Here is a 24687-nt window from a genome sequence, read left to right as displayed (position 1 = left end):
CACCCCTACGATGCACCATTGGTCGCAGGTGCATAACAATCCCTCACCACACACTGGTACCAATGAACCTGCAGCCTTTCTCCACATCCACCTTTTGTCAGATTCACATTTGAAACGTACAAATAAAAAAAAAACAACCAAGAGTATCATCCAGCAGTTGTCTGTGGCATTACGTTTCAATGCAGACTGCAGATTTCAGTTTCAGCACCAAACTGTCTCCTTTAGCAACATGCTGTAGCTTAAGGTGCTGTGGAGGCAAAAAACCAGAGTGATATTTCTTTCAGCTATCTGCTCTCATAGGATTTCTACGTTGACGATATTTACAACATTAATGGCAGCACTGATGATACGAAACTTTAAATTCCTCCAGTTTAAGCAGACGGCAAAACCTGTGAAACTCAATGAGAGCCAGTGATTGTTGAGGTTCTCATTTATTAACCACTTTATTGTAGATTAGAAATCTATTAGAAAATTACTAGGTCATTGAGGTTACTGTTACTTTTTTGAAGATGATTTTCTGATTTTTTTCATTTGCCTTTCGTGTTATTGTTAGCAGAGAACACGTTTTATTAAAATTGAGGGAAACTGTTAACATTTGTTTGACTTCTTTCAGGAATTCTATTCAAAACATGTTGCTTCTTCTATTTTTAATATTATTTTTCTCTTTTAGAGATTCAACTCGTGTCCTTAGAGAAGGTGAAATGGATTCGGCACCTGAGAGCGACGCGCTTTGCGCTACTGTAGGTATTTACGTATTATATCATTGTGTCAGCATGTGCATGTTTGTGCAGTGTGTGGGCACAGACAATAGGCCTTTGTCTCTTCGTATCCTATTTTTCTCCAGTGGGCTGACACACACACACAACCCACACACACACACACACACACACACGCGCACACACACACACACGCGCACACACACACCTTATCTGCGCACAGTTCCTCCTGGCTTCCGTCAAGTTACAGGAGTTTAGAGACAGCAAAACAGGAACAATCTGATCTTCGCTTCCTGCCTCACATTTCCTGCCCCCTCAACCCCCCCACACCTCCTCAGAATAATGGCAATGAATAAAAGAGCGAAAAGATGGTGATGGTGGGAGAGCGACATGCGGTTGCATGTGCATATGTGAATACAGGTAGTGTGAAGTGAGGACGTGGCCCAGAGAGTCATGAGAAAACGGTGGGACTGAATTCAGAAGTGATTCTGCGGTGGGCAGGTGATGACGTATAAGATGTTTACTACACAAAGTGACGACACTCGAATACTTGATTAAAAGTTTTAAAGTGCGTTGATGCATTTGAAAGGTTTCCTTACTTATCTTAACTAACTTATCTTATGATCGCTCGATTGAAAACGTGAAAGTTTCCCACACTACTGACATAATTTTACAGCTATGAGCAAAATGAAGTCACGTAGTTTGGTAATTAGAAGGTTAACCATCGACAGCCGATAAGCTTTTGCAGTAACAAACAGACTGCAGTGAGTTATTTGGTCAATAGTAGCTCAGCGCATCTGCAGCAGTGCTGGCGGCATGACTGGGGAGGACTTTGGAATGCATGGGTCAAGTCAGACTTTGGGAATTACCCCTCATGGGTCTCTTTGGAACTAAAACGAGGTCATTCATCAGCCCATGAGGCTAACGTAAAAGCATGATCTCACGTGAAAGATTGCAAAGCAAATGGAAATGTGTCGAGGATGTTCAAAAGCCTACGGCGCTGTTGTGTCAAGTTCATTCAAACAGTTCTGCTCCTCACGAAAACTCCTCTCCTGCTTTGTACATTAAACCATCAAAGACATGCTTTTTCATAACTTTTACTGTTTCTCTGAGCATCTGCGTATGGTTGTAATTATGCAAACAGATTAATGATGCAATTTAAAGAAGGTTGTTTATGCTTGAATTTGTTGTGCAGCCAGTTAAGGTGGCCCAGCGTATTCCCGTTTGTGCCATTTGTGGAGAATAGCAAAGAGACATGCATGTGGGCCGCAAGTGTAAATAATTGTTTCCATAAATTGGAGGATTAAACTGTCAACTCGACTCAGTAATTCTTAAACTTTGTGACTCGCAAATGACTGAACTTGAACGTAATACGCACCAGTAATTTTGCGACACCCATACAAAGAAAGGTCACAATGCACGTTATGGAGCTCGCTTATGACACACACACACACATACACACACACACACACACACTAACTTAGAGCACCTGATGAACTGCGGTTCCGAAGAAGGAAGTGAAAACTCAGTCCATCTGCTTTGACAGGAAGTCAACAGAAGCCACATACAGGCTTGCTGACGTCAATCAGAGCCACAGGAACACCTCCCTACAGCGCACACACACACACACACTCATAAACACACACACCAACATTACTCACAATACTTGATGATTATATGTTATAATGTGAGCATCTTATCAATCCGCATCCATTGCAACATTGTACAGAGTTTGGATACAATTGCATGAAACACTCACTAACACATGTCGCTGAGTTAACTGCTGCTCATGCACTGTGCACACAGCGGCGCACACACACACATGCATGCAGACAGACATTGTATAAACAGCATAATGCGTTACTTCCCTTTCAACGACATGAAGTCATATATTTGAGCAATAACACAAACAGAGCAGTAAGGACTAATTCGACAAGAATGTGCTGAATTATGACTTATTTGGACTCAAAAACGAAAGAAGATTAGAAGCTGTCTGATCCTCCCGAAGTGCTCTATATGGAACGTGCCCCAAACAAAGGAGACTAAAGAAACTGTGCGAGGCTTCATTTTCACTAGGTTAACCGTGATACCTTATCTGGCCTGAATGGGTTTCATGTCAAACATCTTGGTTATTTGATGGTTAACTGCCTCGCCATTCTCAGTTTCACTGTTGCTCATCTCGGTCTCTCTTTATACAACAACACATTGTCTGGGACTGTTTTTAATGCTCTTTGTAGACAGTGTGGGAACATCTGCCTACAGATGCGAGGTCTCATGGTTCACTCTAATAAAAGAATGAAAGACAAATGTCGATGCATCTTAAAATGAATATTTCGGGGCAAACATCATATTTAGCGCACATTCAGTTATCGCCTATAGCGTGACATATAACTGTGTGTGCAAAGACTGCATTTCCTTTTAATGTCGTGCAGCTCCTGTCTGGTTTAGCTGGTTGCTGTGACATGACGGCTTTAAAACTACACTTGAAGGAGACCTGCGCACATGTGCGATTTGCAAAAATGCTTTTAAAAAGTGTACGCATTTAACTGTAACTACTGTTACTGTACTGTTCGCGCCTCTGAAGCGAATGACCTCGGCTGAGCAACAAATCTTAGCACTACACAGAGGACTGAAAGCACTTTTGACTTTGCAAAGACACACAAAGTTATCTGCGCCCGTACACGTACTCACACACTGCCTCTTACTGGCCTGGACATGTACGAGTACAGTACAGAAAGTCACACGGCTGCTTAAAATCAAGCACGATGAAAGATGAAAAGGGAGGTCTGCTGTTTTCTTTAAAGCGAGCTGGTTTAATAGGACAAACTGTGTGTGCAAGTGTGAGTGTATGTCTCAACCGACACTCTAATTGCGATTGAACAAAGTTAATGAGCTTGATGACAAAATAGTCCGGGCTACAACGCTGGAGATGGAGACAGATGGTGGGGGAAAAAAAAGAAAGAAAAAAGAAAATGTAAGTGGTCACGTAGGCGAGTTCACGAGACAAGGAGAAGACAAAAGATAGAGCGAGGAAGGGAGGGAGGAGGAGACGGTGATGAAAACAAGGAGAATAGAGAGGTTGAATGTGTGAGGCAGATATAAAACAAGATAACTTTGTATCTGGTAGCTTGGCACAGGTCAAACATGTAGGGGGACATTTCTCTGAGCTGCTCACCTGGGAGACAAACTCTGGTGACTGGAGGCTGAGTAGTTGCTGCAGGAGACCGCCTGGAAGGACGAAAACAACACAGAAAGGGGAAAAGAAAGATGCTGTAAAACAAAGACTAACCCAGATATATATTTACATATAAACACTAACAAATCTTAGTTGAAAATTTAAAAACCAAACACACAAAAAACCCACACTAACTAAATGAACAGATTTTAGAGGCTCTGGCTATAATATATAGATATGTGGACGTTGCACGGACTCCTGGCAGTCCTGTGGAAAAACTAAGTGCCCCATGATTCATCAGCTGTACACCACCTTTTGTTGAGATAACTTGAAGTAACTGCTTTCTGTATGACTGTGAGTCTCACACATTGTTGTGTAGGAATTTTGGCCCACTCTTCTTTACAGCGCTGCTTTAACTCATTGCTGTTTGTGGGATTGGTTTATTCACAGCTCTGTTAAGGTCCTGTCACAGCATTTAAACAGGTCGAGGTCTGGACTCGGACTGGACCAAGGCAACACCTTGATTCTTTTCTTTTTGCAGCCACTCTGTTGCAGAGTCGCTGCTATGCTTGAGAGAGCCCTCCACAGACCTGCTTGACAGTAGGTATGATGCTAATATGCTGTGTTTGGTTTTCTCCACAGTAGCCGAATATCTTCACTTCGGTTTCGTCTGTCCAGAAGTCTTGCAGTTTGCTCAGATGCAGCTTTGCAAGCCTAAACTGTGTTGCCATATTTTTGTTTCAGAGAGAAGAGGATTTCTCCTGGTAACCCTTCCAATCTACTCATACTTGTTCAGTCTTTTTCTAATTATACTTTCATGAACTTAAAACATTTAAAATGCTAACTGAAGCTAGCTCTTGGGTTTCTGCAATTCCACTGAGCATTGCAGTCTGACTTTGGGGTGAATTTGCTGGGTGTGCATCCACACCTGGGAAACACACACCTGAATGCTCCAGACCAGCAAACTGCTAAAACTTCTGCTCTTATAGAGGTGCTCACATTTGCTGCTGATTGGTTAATCAAGTGCATTTTGTTAGCAGCTCCTTCTTAAAACCGATGGATATGGTAAAAGTTTTTGAAGCATTTAGCTGAGTGTTTACATGTTGCATTTCCTGGTTGAACTGTGTGAATCTGTTTCAAGAGTCAAGGCAGGGGTTGCAGAGTATAAATAGACTGAATACTTTTAGGTGGAGCTGGTCAGTGTTCTGCAACATGTTGCTAAACACATCGATTTTAACCTCTTGAGAGTCCATGTCCTCATATGGGGACATTACCATTTCCTTGTTGCTCTTTGCTCAACTGTGTGAATCTGTATGAAAAAGTCAAGGAAAGGGGCTTCACAGTATAAACAGACTAAATGTTGGTATTTTGGCAGTGGCCAGTGGGCTGAAACACGTTAAAGACATTAATTTTAACCTCCTGAGGCCCCGTGTCCTCATATGGGGATGTTGCATTTTGGCTTTTCTGCTCATTATTCTCTATTCAGCTAAATATTTTATACTTTTTTTGTTTTGTTTTATGCTGTCCAATTAACCCACTGTTAACCCACTGTCCTTATTTTCTTTTTTAGTTTAACTGGGCTTGATTAGCATAAAAATAATCTCAAATACCATAAACATGTGTCCCAAATAAGAACTCGGGTTAAGTGAAAACTGTGCATGTGTGCTCGAATGGTGAGCTCCGGCTTATGTGTATATTTAATTCAGTATACATGAACGATCCACGTTTGTGCGCCGTGTGTGCTTCTCAGTCTTTGCCCTTGTCTGTGTGGAGCTATCAGAGCTAAATGTAGGTCAGACGGGCTTCAGGTAGTCAATACAGAAAACTGAGCGTTAATTCAGCCTGAGGCAGAGCAGAATGCTTTTAGTGTCTTTAAAAACACATATTCATACATAAGCCTTCACAGTGAAGAACAGAAAGAAAGGTGGCCTACATACATATTTCTAGTACATCTAAATCTGCAGTCACACTCCACTGGGAGAGATGATGCTCAGTGTGCTGCTGCAGCTTAAAGCAACCCTGTTGATTCTATTAGACTCGGAAAAACGGAACACTCTTACTTGTGGAACTATAGACGACATGTATATTGTTGAAAAAAAAAAGTTAGCCTTTCAAAAGAGAGAGACGCAAAGAAACTAAATAACGACACATTTTCTTTTTTTTGGCCATCTGAAGATAGATTGTTACTAGTCTCCTGCATTATCGTATGCCAAACGCATACATGCTGCAGCGGCCTCTGAAGTGGTGCACGGTGAATGCCAATGAGTCACTTCATGCGTGTGTAGCTGCAGGAGTGTTTTTCTGTTTGTGCTTCATGACAACAGAGGAATTCCTTATAGAGCATTTGAACCGTGCCATGCACAACAGAAAACTATTCCTACTGTTCTGGAAACCAGAGCGGAGAAAATTAAAGATTCCTTTGGCTGTCGCATCGTGTTGAGTTAACTTTTCAAATCTAGCTTGTGTTCATTTATGTCTGTCTGAGGTATGTAGGGTCTTCCATGGACTGGTTTAACTGTTCAGCTGCACTGATGTCAAACGTCCCGCTTCAGTACCACTGCAAGACAATGGCTCCCCCTTGTGACAAACTGGTGGAACTGCAGACTGTATGCGTTGCTCTGATTAAATTCTTTCACTTCCTAAAATCTAATATTATTTTGGGAAAAAAGCATTTACACTCACCACAAAATATGAACCCTGAGAATTTTTATGTAGATTTCAGCTTGACTGATGTTTATGCATGAATTACGCCAACTCATTATTTAAAATATGCTAGAAGCCACTAGAGGTACTTACTTGCTGGAGGCACACTGGACATTGGTCAGTACAGTGAAGTTATTCCTTACACTTCGAAGGCTTGCAAGAACCTGAACAAGTAGAGAGAGAGAATCAGTAGCATTCTTTGCACTTTTACTTATTTACTTGCAATTTAAACATTAGGAGGAATGAGCTAGTCCGTTACAACTGAGCGCTTTTTACACTGCATGCACATACAAGTCTGCATTTTAGATTTCAGTTTTGCAACTACTTACATTGGTATTTATTGAAATATTTACTTAAAATAGGTTTAGCTTGAACATAAAAACATAAATGCCTTCATACAAATAGATAACGGGATATTTACCTGAGCAAAAGGTGTTACGATCAGGTCATCACCATGTCTAAACACAAATAAGAAACAAACCATCGTCAGCAAAATGCTTGGATACAAAATATATCAAGAAAAAGAGAGAAATGTTAAGAAAGAGCAATAAGAAATGATTAGCATGACCCAAGCAGCTCTGTTGCAAGAACCTAAAAAATGGGAAGGAAAGTACCGTGGGAGAACGTGTACCTGGGTCAAGGAGGCCTCGATATTGAGATTAACCTATTTTTGTTCAGCTGAGGTGGGGAAAGAAAGCGACTCTTCTGTGGGTCCAAAAATATTGTCATAATGTGGTCAGTGAGGAGCTCCTTATATAGTTAGGTCCATATGTGTTTTGGATAAAGGCACAACCTCTGTAACGTTTCCTCCGTACCCCACCCATTTTAAAGTGCAGACTTTTAGCTTTAATACAAGAAGTTGAACAAACACATGGCACAACCTGCTTAGGAATTACAGCCTATCACTGAGCCTACAGACTCAGAAGTAACTGGACAATTGTCTAAGTTGTCTAGAATTTGTTTCTGGCAGCTGTTCACTGAAACCCTTGATATGAGGTAAAATATGAAATCAGTGCAGTGAAGGAGCCCAACATTAGGCTGAAAAAACTGAATAAACCCATTGTAGGAAAAGAGATTCCAGGACTGACCAAATTAACAATTTGGTCTGTTCTTATAAGGAAGGCATGCACCAGGCAGCTCAAAAGATTCCTCTGTAGGCCAGGAGGATGAGAAAAAAAGAGTCAAAGTTCACAGAGAAACCGTGAAGATGCCAACTACAGACAACATTCAAGACCAGGAAGAGAACATCTAAGAGAGATGTTTCTAGAAAACACTTTGGATTGATGAAGCCAAGCTTAATATTACATTATTTTCAGGAAATGTTGTCAATATTCTTGCAGTAATTTCATTGTGATTGTAACTACTTACGGTGAACACTCAATGGCCACCTGTTCAACTGCTCATTAACATAAATACCCAGTCAGCCTGTCTATCATGTTGGTGCCTGACTGAATGGTCTGAGTATTTGAGAAGCAGTTGATGTACTGGGATTTTTCCCACACAAACATCTCTTGGGTTTACAGAGAATGTTCTGGAATAAATGGAAAAAAATCCAGCGAGCGGCAGTTCTCTGGGCAAAAATGCCCCGTCGATGCCAGAGGTCAGAGGAGAATGGACAGACTGCTTCGAAGAGACAGGATGGTAACAGTAACTAAAAAACAATTGCTACACCCAAAATATGAGGAAGAGCATCTCTGAACGCTGCAGGAGATGAGCTACGGCAGCAGAAGACCACAGCAGGTGCCACTCCTGTCGGCTGAGAACAGGTTGAACAAACCTACCAAAATCTGACAACAGACGATGGGAAAAATGGTGCCTGATCTGATGAGTCTTGATTTCTGCTGCCACATTTAGATGGCGGGCTCAGAATTTGTCCTTTCTCCTGCTGCTGCTGAAATGGTGTGGGGCATAGAGCATCATTTAAACACCACACCCTACTTGAGTAGTTCATCCCTTTACCATCCATCATAGGTCAGATCATCTCAAACTGATTACTTGAACATGACAATAACTTCACAGTCTCCTGACTTCAATCCAATACAGCACCTTTGGAACGTGCCGGAACGGGAGAGTCGCATCACGGATGTGCAGCTGACAGATCTGCAGTAGGCGTGTGATGCTATAATGTCCATATGGACCAAAATCTCAGAGGAATGTTTGCAGCACCTTGTTGAATCTGAGTAACAGAACCTGGTAATAGCAAAGTGTAGCTAATAAAGTAACTATGGAGTGTATTCAGTCAGTCAGTTGATGTCCACTGAGCTACATGCACAGTATGAAACATACTGCATGTATTAGTTAAATAATATGTTTAATGTACTAAGGTCAAGCATATTGAAACATCTTCATTTACTGGAAGTACAGATTACGAAAAACATTTCCTCACATGTAATTACAAAGTGATGATTGTGCTAAGTTGACTCCTCCGATCTATGACACATGCAAAGCAGTCAGCAAAGTGAGAATTATTTTAGAGAAGAGAGCAGTAGTGTTTGTGGTAGAGGCCAGATATGCAAAACCTGGAATACATGAACACAAACCAGGACTGACGGCTTCTAACAACCTGCGGCATTTTGCACCGTTAAAAAGCTGCAGAATCAAGTTCACGTGAGTTGAATGCACCACAGCACCTGATCCTAAAAAACCAAAAAACATACTGAACTAATTTCAAACTAATTGCAATTTATTCCTACTCACAGTTCAGAGGCGATGGAGGAGTTTCGTGACATGGACTTGGGGGACAGTTCATAGTCGCTGTCTGAGCGATAGAGGAAGGACTCTCGGCGCTGGTTGTGTCCTGGGAAGTTGGTGTGGAGGACCAGACCGGAGCCAGGGGAGGCCTGAGGGTCCAAGGGGCTGCAGCTAGAAGAGGGGCCATTCTCCACATCGAAGCTGAAAACATAAACACACAGTTAAAAAGTGAATTCTTCGTTGTTTCATTGCTGAGAATATAGGGGCTAGCTTTAAGGTTCAAAGCAACAAAAGATTCCACCAGCATCTTTTGCTTCTCGCTTTCCTCTAATTTCATCGCATTCTCTCTTTGATTTCCTTTTGTTTTCACTATCAGGCAGCTTGACCTTGATCTAATTTTAATGGTGGAGCGTGAAAAAAGGGCAAGAGGAATTCTTCCACATGTCAACATCCTATGAACAGATAGCACTCCCACATAATTATGTCAAAACACACACACACGTCGGGTATTCATATCTTATTGACATAATCCTTTCCCTAGCTCGTTACCCTAAACCTAACCATGAAAAATGAATTCCTAACCCGAACCCTAACCTAATTGTAACCCCTGTTCCCACCGTTCAAACTTGTGGGGGCCGGGATTTTGGTCCCCATAAGGGCCATTGGTCCCCACAAAGATATGAATACATGCTCACACACACACACACACACACACACACACACACACACACACAGAAATAAATCACAAGACAAGAAAGGGCAGAGTGACACACACCGCGGCGCGCTGTGTTCCTTCACTGATGACAGTTAGTGAGAATGAGGCTGCTAAATTCATGGAAAGAAGAACGTGGAGGAATGGAGGAAGGGGAGGTTGACCTCCTTACGACACCCACTGAGAAGGAGGACCTTGAGACTCTAGAGACTGTAGTGTCACACAGAGGTTCTTTGGGGGTTTTCTGGCTGTGGTTTATCCTCCCAGACATTTTTCCAAAGAAACAATCTGCGTGTGACATTTACTTTCTTGTATTTTCCTCTGCAGTTTACGCTTGTCAGCTTCTTTTCTTTTCCGTCTTTATAGTAAACACACACCTGCAGGAAGTGTGCCGGCGGTTGCACTACAAACTCAAACAGGCCGTAAAGAATAATATTAACTAAAATTAGTTTATTGGATTTCCTATATTAAGATTTTTCCCCTGTATCTCTTCTCCAAAGCGGCCCCTCTTCTTTTTATCATAAGAAAACCTCAAACTGGTAAGTGACTAAGTGAACAAAAGGCACCGAAACAGACTATCTGTAAAGCATTTGGGAATGAATGAGGAGGCGATCCAGGTTTTTTTTTTCTCCCTTTCTTTCTTCTTCTTCCTATCCCCAGGGAAAGTCAGATGCAAAAAGGCAAATAATGGCCATCTGGGTCCAGACCCAAAATGAGAACACATGTGACATGTAAGCAAAAAGCTCTGCGATGAAAATAAAAAGCACCGGCAATTTGGTGCAGCATGAGGAAGTTTGTATGGTTGCAGTTTTTCAAGCTGATACAAGAGTATTAAGAAAAACAGGAAGCAAATGAGACAATAAAAACCTCAAAGAGCACGAGCTTCGTCTAACTACATCACGATCACGGGCAAACACAAACAAGCCGCAGCATACACTTTCTACTTCTCGGCTCCTCCCATCGATGGACCGTCGACTTTATGTCACGGGCAGTTCAAGGAGTCACAGACATGCAGAGACGCAGGAGCAGCTGCTATGAGGGTGGCAGGCCAAAATTTAGTATTACATATCAATGTAAGCGGTGTTTATGTTAAAGTTGTTGAAAAATGAACTCATTCTAAAATGATTGTAAGATTAAAAAATGACAATTTCATGATAATTAGAAGGATGCGACTGATTAAATGCACATATGTGGGGACATTAAACAGCTTAAACACATGCATCTGCTCATTCAAAGCATTCAAAGCTACGACAGAGTGTATAACAAGCTGCTACGGAGATACAGGAGCAATAATAGTTTACATAAAATCCCATAATTCCACTGGTACTGGGAACATAGTGGCGTAATGTTAGAGGTGAGAGGGAAATGGTACAAAAGTACACAGTAACACCAAAAAGTACGTAACTCTGTGGTGCGAGCTGTTTTCTTGTTTATGTTGACATGCACCTGTACCCATGTGGTGTGGATGTTTGGGATTTATCTCATAATATTTAATAAGCTCATTTGTTGTAGGCAACAAAATCTAAATCTGTCATATAACACGCTGTCAGGTAAATGTAGGGAAAGCAAAAGTTGGAGTGGAGTAGAGGTACAAAACCTCTAGAGTGGAAAATGTGGACTTAATTTGAGAACACTTAAACCTCATGTTGAGTCATATCCCATCAGAGGGATGTTATGCTAATGTGAGTCATGGAAGAAGGTGTTGTGGCGGTACCGTTACACAATAGGAAAACAGTCGACAAGCAGTCATGACAAAGACATGACAGCCTTTGTCTTTTGTTAGCAATACCACACGATTAGATGTCCCAAAAGCGATTTAAAGTCTATAGACAGTATATTATGGTTGGAGCTGTGGAAAAGTTCTAACAGGAAAGTCTAAGGAGCTTGGAAGGAAAAGTGTCTTTCTCATCCGAGAAGCTTCTTCAGGTCTCGGATGAGGGGTGAAACGTCTTCAAGTAACTTAAAGAAGTCCAGATCCTTTCTTTGCAAGCTCCTCAGACTACGATGAGCTGGATGAATGAGAACCTTCACAGACTTATAACAGGGAAATTAGTCAATTAAGAAAAATCACCAAAATGTGATTTAAATTTACAAAAACCACGTCCTACAGCTCTTTTCTCTCTATTTAATCCCCCAAACCCGCCAAAGAGAAGTGGTGCTTCCAAAGTTTATGCCGACTTTCCAGGATGAAAGCTCTGTCGCAGGCATTACTTCCCGAACTGAAAGCCTTTCTCTGTCAAACACCTGTGACTGGCTCAAGCTGAATCCCCAAAAACTTTATTTCTAAAGGCTGAATGTGCAGGAGTGTAGATCTCTCCCAGGCAATTTGATTTAAAATATGCTGAAAGGTTATTGTGGATTTTGTCGAGTGATGCCAACATGTTGCCCAGCTTCAAAGGAGTTGCAAGAGGTCCAGGCAGGGTGGCACAAACCTCTTCAGTGAAGTATGTTTAAATATGTAAATGGAGTCAATGACATATCCAGAAAAACACTTTAAAACTATTTATTGTATCATTATCTCTTCTGAGAAAACAAAGATAAGGTGATTTTTTGCCAAACAAAAGCAATCTTGCACATGTTTAAAGTTTAAATTTTAAGGAAATAAAGGTTGGGAGGGGTGCAGGTGGTGGGGGCAAGGCTCTACAGCAGGAGGGGAGCAGTCCCCCCCCCCCCTGGTAGATTTGCCACTGGTTTGCTGTTTGAAATATAACACGATGCACACTGATTACACTGTCTATAACTGAAAAGAATAATAATTTTCAGCAACCAATTCTTCAGTTAACTCGGACTACAAAGCAATTCTAACCTGAACTGACCTTATACGTCAACAATTAAGGCGTTACTTTATCATAAAAACAGCATATTATCAAAAACAATCTAATGACTCTCTTGTGGCTGTCTGAGTGTTTATAGCTTTCTTGTCCCTAGGTAGCACTTATTTCAACCCACATGACCATATAGGGAATGCTAAATATATTTAACTTGGAAGAGCTTTTAAGTTCTTCCAAGTTAAATATATTCAAAGTTAAAGTTCCTACATTGAGCTCCAAACGGTCACCATTATTGGTAACCTTTTGAAGCTCTAGCTAATAGCTTAAAGTGTATCTCTTTACACTCTTTGTGCAACTCCACTTGCAGAATGGAAATGCTGAAAGCCTGTTTCCTTAGTGTTATCGACACAGGGAGCATAAAACAAAGAAAGCAGCCACTGAATACACAAGATAAGTCGTGGAGTGAAGTTACCCTTGGTGAATGTCAAGTATATGTCAAATGAGGTGATAGTGGAAGGAAAAGGTTTTCTACCTTTGCTATTATGTTTATGGAGTTATGTAGGTAATGTTAGCTTAGTGAAAACTTGTTATTTATTTCTTTAGTCTAGAAAGTCGACTACTTCAAGCTATCAAGTGGTCAAGCTAGCAGGCTAACTAGCTAGCAGGCTAACTAGCCTGTTTAAAAATAAAGTAAGTCTGTTCTCTTTGTGCAAAGGTCATATTTAATCTGTTTTTTCGTGTGGTGGCTGCCAACAGCTTGACATGAAATTAACTGCTGCACATGTAGCAGCAGTACACAGTAGGACATAGCGCAACTTCAATTTCAGCTAATGCTAAGGATAACCCACTATCTGTACATAGCACATAGCTGTTTTGCTGCTGTGTAGCTGTTTGAAATCTCATATATCAAACACTTAAGACCTAGATAATATATTAAATTAGCTATTATTACAAACTAATCAGAATTATTGTTAATGACCGATCCAAATCCCAAATCTCCTTTGCTCCCCGTATTTCTCAACCTGAACTGGAGTGATCTTTCCTGTAGTGGAAGTAAACCCATGCCAACAAAATGCCCTTGCCCAGCACAACAGAGCCACCAATCAACTCAATGTTGGGGTGAAAGGTTCAAGATTTTCCACTATTTTCTGGTGGTCTGTCTGTAACTTCTCTGTGATCGTTGTCTCAAGTAATTACCGAGCGAAGAAAAATAACCCCATTTTTCTTATGGCTGTGTTTTCCACCAGTCTTCTTAACAGGACAAAGATGGGATATCCAATCATTTATCCTCAAAAACAACACAAAGAGAGACCTTGGGAACAAAGACGATTTCCTACTGAATGGGGCATCCTGGTGGTTTAGTGGATTAGTGAACTGGTCTGGGAATCCACTCTCATATCATTCACCCGTGTTTGTCTTTGAAGTTTATGTATAGAGAAAGATGGACATTAGCACGTTTCAGTCCTTACTCTATCAACCAGAGGCAGGCCTGTGGGTTAGGCATGATGAGAGCAAGGACAGCCACAGTCCTGTCATTTTAATAATGATCTTTCAAGGTAAAGAGGCAAAGTAGCATGTCTTTGAATCTGACAATGTGTGAACAGAAACTAAATGAATCAAAGTGTCGCCTGGTTCAACGACGCACAACTGTGCTTCGATATGTTATCTGTAAACTTTCAGGGAACTGTGGTGGGGGCACAGACTAATAGCAGTTCCCTGGAAAGAGGTTTTCCCACTAATTGTGATGATTAAGATACTGGGTAAGTCATTCAAGTTTCAGGGTGTATTCCTTTAATACCACAATCAGGAAGTGGCCCTTCTGACCCCCATGTAATTTACTATAAAGAGGACATTCCTTTCCCATAATGTAGCTGCATCTGTCTGGGTGATGAGCAGACTGACTGAGTGATGGACTAAGCTGACATAATAACAGAAGCAGAGAAATTTCCTCAGTGTTTACTTAATCGTGGGTTCATTTTGTTGGATCGTCCTTGGTCTCTGATGCTAATCTTCCAGCCAGACACAAAAAAATGTCCAAATAAAACACGGTCGCAATAATGACTGCAATTTTCCAATCAAACAGAGTGAAGACAAACACCGAAATAACTTCAAATTCTAAAGCAGATTATCTTGGAGCTGATCCTAACACATCACAACTCATTCAAATAATATGCATAACTCTCAATATGAATAATATCTCAAATTATCCATTTCATTTTGTCAAAAACAGAGAAATAAAAAACATTACCACTGGATTTAGGACTATCCTGGGAAATCCAACCATTAATCTATTTGATCAAAATATAAATAAAGTCTCACTAGAGCAGCAAACAAAGCCCACTTTATGTAAACCACATCAATGATTACCGGGACATGCAGTAAATACAGCTTGTTGCGGTTTGGCCCAAATTTAGCATGAGAAGCTAAACCCCTCCAACACTTTAAATGGAACGCGTTTATTTAAAATTCAGTTGTCACAACAAGTCCCTGTGGTAAACAGAAGCAAAACAAAGTGGAGATAGTGAGGACGAATGGAATATTTGTGACAAATATTGTAAGTCTTTTTCCAAGGAAATGACTCCACTTCCCAGCTGTGAAACAATGGTGTTGTTTCAGGTTGACAGTAGACACTATTTGATTGACTCGCATTTACTGGTAGAGCTGGACTGCTCAGTATCCTGTCTGGTGAGGTAAGGCACATGAGGACTGACAGAAACCAATCCACATCCAAAGATCTAAAACAGTCCAGCTTGCAATTAGAGCTCACGTCAATTCACGTCTTAATGGAACATAATAAGCGCCCGGTTCTTCGGTTGTAGCCAAGTTCATCTAGAGCAGTGGTGTCCAAACCCAGGCCTCGAGTGCTGCAGGTTTGAGATGTATCCTTGATACATCACAGCAGATTTAAACGGCTAAATTATCTCCTCAACATGTCTTGAAGTTCTCCAGAGGCCTGGTAATTGACTAATCATTTGATTCAGGTGAGTTGACCCAGGGTGAGATCTAAAACCTGCAGGACACCGGCCCTCGAGGCCTGGAGTTGGCCAAGCCTGATCTAGAGAGATGCACACCTACAGACAGTTTAGGCCAGGGGTGGGCAATCTCAGTACACGAGGGCCGGTGTCCCTGCAGGTTTTAGATCTCACCTTGGGTCAACACACCTGAATCACATGATTAGTTTGTTACCAGGCCTCTGGAGAACTTCAGGACATGTTGAGGAGCTAATTTAGCCATTTAAATCAGCTGTGTTGGTTCGAGGACACATCTGCCTTTCAGTTGTTTGCCAACCGCCAATGCAAATGTAAGAAAGAAGAAGAAGAGGACACATCTAAAACCTGCAGGGACACTGGCCGTCGTGGACTGAGATTGCCCACCCCTGGTTTAGGCTCACCAGTTAACCTAACATGGATGTCTCTGGACTGGAAGAGGAAGCTGAAGCACCCACAACTTCTTTGCTGTGAACAGACAGCCTTACTTCGTAGCTCTCCCCAAACCACGTATTGCTAATTCGGCGAAGTTTTTCAGGTCTGTAACTCTGATATGAGTCAAAGTTTCAAATGTACTACTCTATTTGTACCAGCGTAATAATGTAATTATTGTAATAATGTAATAATCAAAACTAGTAATGAAACTGCTGAATAGCCGGGTAGAAACTTTCTACCAGCTGAGAAGCATGTAACGAGACGTTTCACTTGTTGAGTTGTTATAGCATACTCACTATCACAGCAGCTTCTCATTTACACTTTCAGCAACACTGTCGGTCACAGTTAGAGTTATGCATGTTCCAACACGCCCATGGTGGTGGGCAGGTGAAGCGCAGCATTTTTTTCATGAGCACCCTGCTGCTGCTTTAAAGGTGAATAAGGTTGAACTAAAACATTAATGCTGCAGGCTAGAATGGAACAAAGAGCTGAAACCGGCTATAAAGTTTTGGATTATAATGCCTCATCGATCCCACCCTATTTTCACATTGTTGTTTAGCACTTACTTGTTACTTGGGTGTCAATCTCAAGACAGAACAGAGATTATTTATAATAAAACCACGAAGAAACCACTGTTAGTCTCCAGAGGACAGATTCCAAACAGGGCCCAGTTTGTATCGATTTTTGGATTTACAGTAAATGTTTGGATCAAAGCTAAAAGTTCATGCATAATAATTAAAGCAGCATTGAAACAAGGATCACAGATTTCAGTCTAATTTCTTCTTTACTTTAACCTGTACATGAAATTTTCTGTTAAAAATACAAATGTAGCAAATAACAGAGAGCCAGAGTGTGTGACAGATAGAAAAAAGGCATTCTTATATGTTAATGTGATCACTTCCTTCCTTTGTGTTATGGTAAGGGGAAACTGGTGACCATGTGTTTGTTGGGCTGTGAAAACAGTCATACTATGGTAACACCTCTTGTTTCTCAAAGTGTTGGCAGCAGCTTAAATAATTTTTCTTCAAGTCACACTCAAAAAGGCTTTCATTATGTTATTAAATTACCAGCACTACTAATGTTAACAGTCGTCAGCTCGAAAAAGGAAAAAATCTCTCCACTCCTTGCAAACGCTTGTGACTGCAGGAGGGGAGAGAAGCGTGGGCCAGGCAGCATATCCTAAAAAATCCTTTCTGTCTAACCAGCTGGCTCAGTGTTATATGCCAGAGTTTTGCAATACCCCAGAAGAACTGATGGGCTGATTGAATGATCCCATCAGAGAGAGCAAAAATAGCAGCTAAGTTTTATGTTCCAGCGATCTTAGACAAATTTGCTTGCATGAATCTGCAGCAGAAAAACCTAAAAATAGGTTAATTACCCAAGCTAGCCAGGACATGCTAAAGCAGACAGTTCCCAACCCATAAGCTTATACAATTCCTCAGGCACAAAGTGTTCGCCTTTAACAATCTAGAGATCATGAAAACAAACTATGCAAGGTCATTATCTCATGACCGCCAAAGAGCAAACTCGACACTCAGCTAAATTTTTATTGATATGTCTGTGAAGGTTCTCAGTCATCCAGGTCATCGTAGTCTAAGGAGTTTGGAAAGAAAAGCATCTGGACTTCTTTAGGTTTCTTGAAGACGTTTCATCTGAAAAGCTTTCTCAGTTCTAAGAGCAACTGGTGGAGAGTCCCAGATTTACTCTGTGCCATGTGAATCAATTGTGAAACCTAGCCCTACCTTATCATGTGATTAGGTAGAGGATCAACAGGGGGTCCATGACCCTTTTGGGGACACTCCCATAGGGCTTAAATCTGGGACTCCCCACCAATTGCTCTTAGAACTGAAGAAGCTTCTCAGATGAGACGTCTTCAAGAAACCTAAAGAAGTCCAGTTGCTTTTCTTTCCGAGCCCTTTAGACTTTTATTGATTTGCCACCTTCACCCACGATATTCAATATTCAAAGAGCAATTTAAAATGCTAAACACTGCAATTGTACTTCTATTTGTTTGACTTACATTAGCACCAAACTGTCGTCAAATTGTATCCACAGTGAGTCAACAGTGTCACAATAGCACAGACCTACTCTACCCCACTATCATGTCTTACTTGTAATTAAGACAGGATAGTGAATTATAAGAATTATAGGTTTGTTTTTTTGTTTTTTTTTTAAATCATCTATTTATTTTAGGAGGATACTAAACTGGACTACATTTGTCTAGCCACAGATTGATAAGGCTTATACACATCCATCTATTTTTTTCATGTAGTTGAACCGGTATCATGACAGATGGCCCCGCCCCTCCCTGAGCCTGGTTCTGCCGGAAGTTTCTTCCTGTTAAAAGGGAGTTTTTCCTTCCCACTGTCGCCAAAGTGCTTGCTCATAGGGGGTCATATGATTGTTGGGTTTTTCTCTGTATGTATTTCTGTAGGGTCTACCTTACAATATAAAGCACCTTGAGGTGACTGTTGTTGTGATTTGGCGCTAAATAAAACTGAATTGAATTCATGTTTTCCTCATTATCACCAATCTTTACTGGCATTGCAAACTTCTTGGAGGGAACAGAGGAGTCACAGTGCTTGAAATTCCCATGTGGTGTCCTGTAGCCCTGATGCACAGTTATATTTTAGGAGCTAGAAATAGAGCTTTTTAATATCGATTCTGTGTAAAACTATGCTGGCACCAGCCCACATTGCATTTTTTCCCACTGACCCAAAACAAGCATCAGCAAAAGTATTTATATTAATTAACTTAGGTCAAATTTTGTCAAAGCCCTCCTTATTACATCAAGAATCTAGTCTCCCATCCTGCAAAGCACCCAAATAAAAACAAGCACATCCAGAATTATAGCTATGAAACCACTTTATGGAAGAAAAATAAATCTATATAAAACCACGATAAGAATTAAAAAGTATCATGTGGCTTTTTGTTATCTGTGATCAAAAACTGAAAAAAGTAGAAAAGCAATGATGAAAATAGATACTAGTATCCAACTAGATACAGGATTTATTATTAGAAACGAGGTCAGTAACGCAATCGTGATTTGCACCAAGTCATTATACATGCACATTTAGGTACAGAGTCGTGGAGCAGATGCTCTTGTTCATTTTGCAACCTATATACGCTGGCCTTCGTGTCAGTGAGGCAGGCCAAAAGTGTGATGACGGCGGTGATGATAAAGAATCAGGAGCTAAAGATGGTGTAATTGAAGTGTGAAGTTATTTAGAGCAGAGAACCACTGACGAAATGGCACGTCTGAACTAAAAGAGAAATATATTTTTACATAACAGACTACAAATCTAGACAAAAAGAAATAATAGTACATGACCTGGTATTAATATAGTGTTTTTCTGCTCATACTGAGCAGTCGAAACACTTCACTTTTCTTTTGCATTTTTTAGTTCATATCTTGGCTTCAATTGATGACTTATTTCGCCTTTTCTTCACGATTCCTTTCTTTTTGTTATAACTTGCAGATGCTATCTGTCATATAATAAAGACTGCTCATTGTTGATTAGTGTTTAGACCTCAGCTGGTATTTAAATATTTGTCATTATGTTTGTCAAATTGCACTGAGGATGACTTGTGGCTGAATCCATTTGTTACAAACCACATTTTGTTTAACACACACATTAATGCTGTATTCTATGCACTTTAAGTGCTTTTTACCCATCACACACAGACTCTCATACTGATGGATGCATCAAGGGATTATACGCTTAACTATGTTCCTCAAGGATGCTGGAGGGATTTCAAACCACCAACCTTCTGATATGTTTGTAGATATAAGTTTTATTTTTCTTGCACCAAAGGACAAGAAGTTTATAGTAAAGTGCAAACTGCAACCAGTCCAGAAACGACTATCCTCTACTGCTAACACAACACTGACTGTATGCAAAGGCAACAAGATAACACAAAGCTGGTGAACTGAGAACGATAACAAGGCTGACTGTGTGCCGATGCCAGCCGAGCAGACAAAGCCCGATCTTTAGCAGGTAACAAAAACAGCGCTGAGCAGTCAGACTTGCAGCATTTTATGTAAATAGACCTCGGCTGTGTCATTATTAGGACAGGGATTTATGGCAGCGTGTGGGCGGATCGTGGATTAAAATGAATTTTGTTAACCGGTGTGACGATAGATTTCAGCCCATGTAGATTAACATGAAAGAAATTTAACAAGAAGGAGTTCAAATTATTCAAATTACTTTGAATAGGAACAGGAAACCGAGGCTATAGTTTGGATGGACTCACCAAAATTGTACAACGGAACATTGGAAAGTGTTGCCCTGTGTGATGAGTCTGGATTTCTGGCTACTTCTGGATGCTACAGGTTCACATTTGTCGTGCATAACGTGAAAGCGTGGCTCCATCCTGCCTAGTATAAAAGTTTCAGGCTGGTGGCTGTCACATACACTTTGGGCCTATGAGTACCAACTGTGTATTAATTGTCTTTCTCCACAGTGTACTCATTTCCTAATGACTGCTTCTAGCTGTTGTAATGCACCATGTCACCTCAAAATGCTTTGTTGAACATGACAGTGAGTTTCCTGTACTGAGATGGCCTCCACAGTTACCAGATCTCAATCCCATAGAGCACCTTTGGGATGTGCAGCTGACACATCTCCAGAAACCACTTGACATAGTCTTGAATTGATTTCGGCAAGAATTAAGACAAAAGATGATCCAACCCTGTACTAGTTGTAACAAATTAAGTAGCCAGTTAGAGTAAATTTCTTTAACTACAGATCAGAATAATGGTGTGTACCAAACCAAACACCTCAACACATTGTCTTAATCTGCTCAGCCATCAGCCCTTATTGTCATCAGCCCTTTGATTACTTCTACTGACATTAGTCACCATTATCATCATCATCAAAGAAACTTTATTGCAGCAGCGGCTAAATTTCAGCTTTTACAAGTCACTCAGAAATTAAAGTTCTTAGCCACGGCAGACTTGGGAGTCGTGAAGTGCACTGCAAATAAAACTCTGGGAAACCACAAACTCTACAACACAGAGCTGCACTCCACCCATGGACAAGCAAGCACAAAACACTGTAATTCAAAATCCTTTGCTGCAGAGAAAAATGGGTCAGCAAAATAAAAAAGGAATCTGGCTTCAAATGTCTACAGCTGTTTAACACGCAACAAATATAAGATGAGAGTATATGGTTCAATCACACATCTTTGACCTTTGCCACCATCACACAAATGAGGCTTTGCTATTGAGAACCTAAATGTGGTTTCAAAAGTCAGATTTTATTGTAACTGCATAAACAGCATGTTCCACAACAGTCAAAGCTTGAAACTGAAACTACCATGGTCTGATGTATTTTCAGCTTGTATCGGTATAGGCTTAAAATATAAAAAAAAAAGTAAAAAGGGGATCCAGCACCCAAGAAAACATTCTGTTATAGATAAAAGGAGCTTTGCTCTTTGTTATTATGCCATAGAAATTCAGGTCACCGGCCAAATATTTGGTTAAGCCCATCTCCTGCTCCAGCTGGTTATGCTAGACACAGTCCCTGGGACATACGGTATATAGGTTAACTCATCCACACCCACCACCACAGGGCAGCTGCATGCGTGTAAATATGTAATCCAAGGATCTACTAACAAAAGCATATACACTCACAACACACAGAGCAATGTGAGGAAGCAGTCATAAGGCAATTACTCCCCAGTGCTCACATGTCTACCTGTCTAATGATTCAGTACAGTGCACCATTTGTGTACTTCTCCTTTCTTCACCGTAGTCCAGTACTTTCCACAGGAAACCCTCAGTCACAGAGGTGGAACCCACCCAACCAACGAGAGGTTGATGCCCAACATCTCCAGACATCCACAATTACACACTACATTTCCCATTTCCCCTTCTATTTTTGCTTAAAAGTCTACAGAAATAAACAGATTGTGATTCTTTTTATGCATACAAGAGAAAATGACTTCGAGTGTAATTCAGGATATTTTACTTAATTCGTTAAGGCCATCTAGGCCTGATTTGGTTGTTTCTCTTTTATCTGCACGCTCTCTAAACACTAAAAAGTCCCACCCGGCAGCCTGATCAGTCTCCTGCTGAGCCAAAATACCGACAGCCCTCTTGGGGCGAGACCCAGCCTAGTTTTTACACTGGTGTAGTTTCTCCCTGAAACAGTCTGCATGACTGATGAATACATAACATGCTTTAAGGTTTTACTGTTTACCAATTCATCAAAGCAAATTCCTAGCATAGTAATAACATTGTAATAAATGGTTACATTTATACAGCAAATACTAATGTAGCCATCCTTCATTACACCCAATTCAAGCTTATAGACATGTTCCACAAAACAAATATAATACTTGTAGGGCAAGTACTATATTCATATGTTTGTTACATTTTGAATCAAATGAAAACTTTGTAACAAATATGCTGCAAGAAAGTAAATTGATACAAAATCACCTTCCTTTAACACTTTCTGTTCTAAAGTAGCAGATATTTACCGCTTGTCATGAATGACTGGTGATATAGATAGGTCTGTTGATAAGGGCTGGAACCAAATGCTGATACGGGCAGACAAAGTCAAATTTACCACCGTTGCTCTAGGCTACGAGGATCACAGACCCTTCAATGTCACAATATTTTTTTTATTTATTTTTCATTCTTTGGTTACGTCCTTGGGCTCAGCTGCTTGTTATTGTGCCTGATAGTCAAAACTGGACTATATTTACACCGTGGCTTAAAAAAAGCCCAGCAAGAAGTCTGGATAATAAACAAATTCATTGCAACACTTCCAGACTGATTTGCATGGCAAACTACTCGACTATCTTTAAAAACAGCACGTAGCCTATTTAAATTTCTTTTTTTCTCCACCCAAACATGTGACAGTGCATTCACTTTCGAAGCTAAGTATTAATGTAATGATAAGAAACACACGAGTGTTCACATGGGAGGGGCTAATGAATGAGAAAATGCAAGCGAGCCTGCTCGTGCTGTAAAGTGATAAACACACAGCAAAGGCAGGCATTCAGAGATTAGAAGGCGAGAACACCCAAGAGGAGACTTTGTTACAGTAAATCAGAAAGTTAGTTTGACAGTTGGACAGACTCTTTAAGTGAGAACAGAGCATGACAACATGAATTGCGTGTGGCCGTATGTGTACCGTCTAACCTGTGAGTGTGGCCGTGGTTTGTAGCGTGGAGCTTCCTGATGACTTCCTCACTGAAGTCAAAATGAACCCTTCCTCTGGCACAGGGTGAACGCCGGTACATTTCCCCGACACACACATGAACTCATGCACACGCTATCTGACGCATACTATCACATATGTAACTACAAGCACAACCTGCTGTTAGAGCCTCAAAAACTCAGCACGCACACACACTAAGCGCACAAATGTCTCATACACTGTAGCATTATTAAAACCTAAGCAGCATGCACACACACCTCTCAGACACTCAGCATTCAACAACAAATCTCACACACACCTTGTCACAAAAGCATGCGACTACAAAAGACTGACAACTGACATTCCTCACACATTCACCACATTTCAACACACGACCAGCCAACCTTTATATAGATATATGACAGCACATCGAAACGACTGTTTCCTATAAAACAAAAGTTACTCAGCACATTATCCATCAGCCACTCTCTCCGAGGTACAAGACAAGCAGCAAGCACGTCTCCAGTCACCCTCTCGCCACACTTGATCTCATGTCACAACAGTATAAGCAGCAGCCTGCACGTCACATCACTGAACTCTTTCAGCCCCTGATCACTGTCTGACTCTCTGTCACTGCCCTCTCTCTGCCGGACTCTTCTCCTCGTCACAGACTATACTTCCTCCCCATGCTGTGTGTGTGTGTGTGTGTGTGCGAATCCGAGCGGCTGTGTGTTTAACATGTGTGTGTATGGAGCTCTGTTCCCTTCGGTGCAGCCCAGCAGAGTAAGGAGGAACATCAAAGTTGTGGACTGGAATAACTGGAGTGGAGTAATTATTCACAACCTTTGCCAGCTTTTTGTATCTACAGAAAACATCCAGGAGCACGAGGTCACACACACCCAGCTACTCAAAAATAACTACATACAAACAAACTGTGATTTAGGTCATTTTTCTTGAAAAGCCTCTGAAATAACCCTCTGTACACAAAGGTTCGAGCTTTAGTTTCACTTGTTTTAAAATATATGAAATAAGTTTGTATATTTGGGTAAAAGTTTTAGGCTTAAAGATTTTATTGGTTCAGCATTCCTTGATTTTTATGGTGTCTTATAAACTGGCTGCACTTTTTTGAACGCACAGTGCAATAAAAGATTATTACACTTCCCTTTAACGACTTCTCTTCGGCATTTACGAGCAGTATATAAACACTGGAGAATATCTTTGAGGACGAGTCAGTGATGGCGTCATACAGTAAGGTATAGCTATGATTTAAAATTCCTAAAATCTTGTGCGGCTACATTATAAAGACTTTTAAGCCACTTTTTAAGCAACATATTTAAGCTCTTTTCAGC

The 24687-nt window shown here is 40.8% G+C and overlaps 1 protein-coding gene across 5 annotated transcripts in view; it reads right to left on the bottom strand.

Annotated features, from left to right (window-relative positions):
* pde4ba (phosphodiesterase 4B, cAMP-specific a) overlaps positions 1-24687 on the bottom strand; it is a 200543-nt gene that overhangs the window by 52046 nt on the left and 123810 nt on the right. For 4 of the 5 annotated variants that reach the window (XM_025899458.1, XM_005451826.4, XM_003445114.5 and 1 more), the window contains 4 exons: positions 9292-9486; positions 7016-7052; positions 6688-6758; positions 3892-3944 (listed from right to left, as the gene is read on the bottom strand). In XM_025899458.1, the coding sequence (XP_025755243.1) occupies positions 3892-3944; positions 6688-6758; positions 7016-7052; positions 9292-9486 (356 nt within the window). Of the gene's footprint in view, positions 1-3891; positions 3945-6687; positions 6759-7015; positions 7053-9291; positions 9487-23340; positions 24044-24687 lie in introns of those variants that run through there. The other variant, XM_005451827.4, reaches the window with a different exon arrangement.

The sequence above is a fragment of the Oreochromis niloticus genome, linkage group LG17 (assembly GCF_001858045.2).
Source record: "Oreochromis niloticus isolate F11D_XX linkage group LG17, O_niloticus_UMD_NMBU, whole genome shotgun sequence".
Classification (NCBI taxonomy): Eukaryota; Metazoa; Chordata; class Actinopteri; order Cichliformes; family Cichlidae; genus Oreochromis; species Oreochromis niloticus.
Note: the sequence above shows the minus strand (reverse complement) of the source record. Positions and strands in the feature narration are given on the sequence as shown.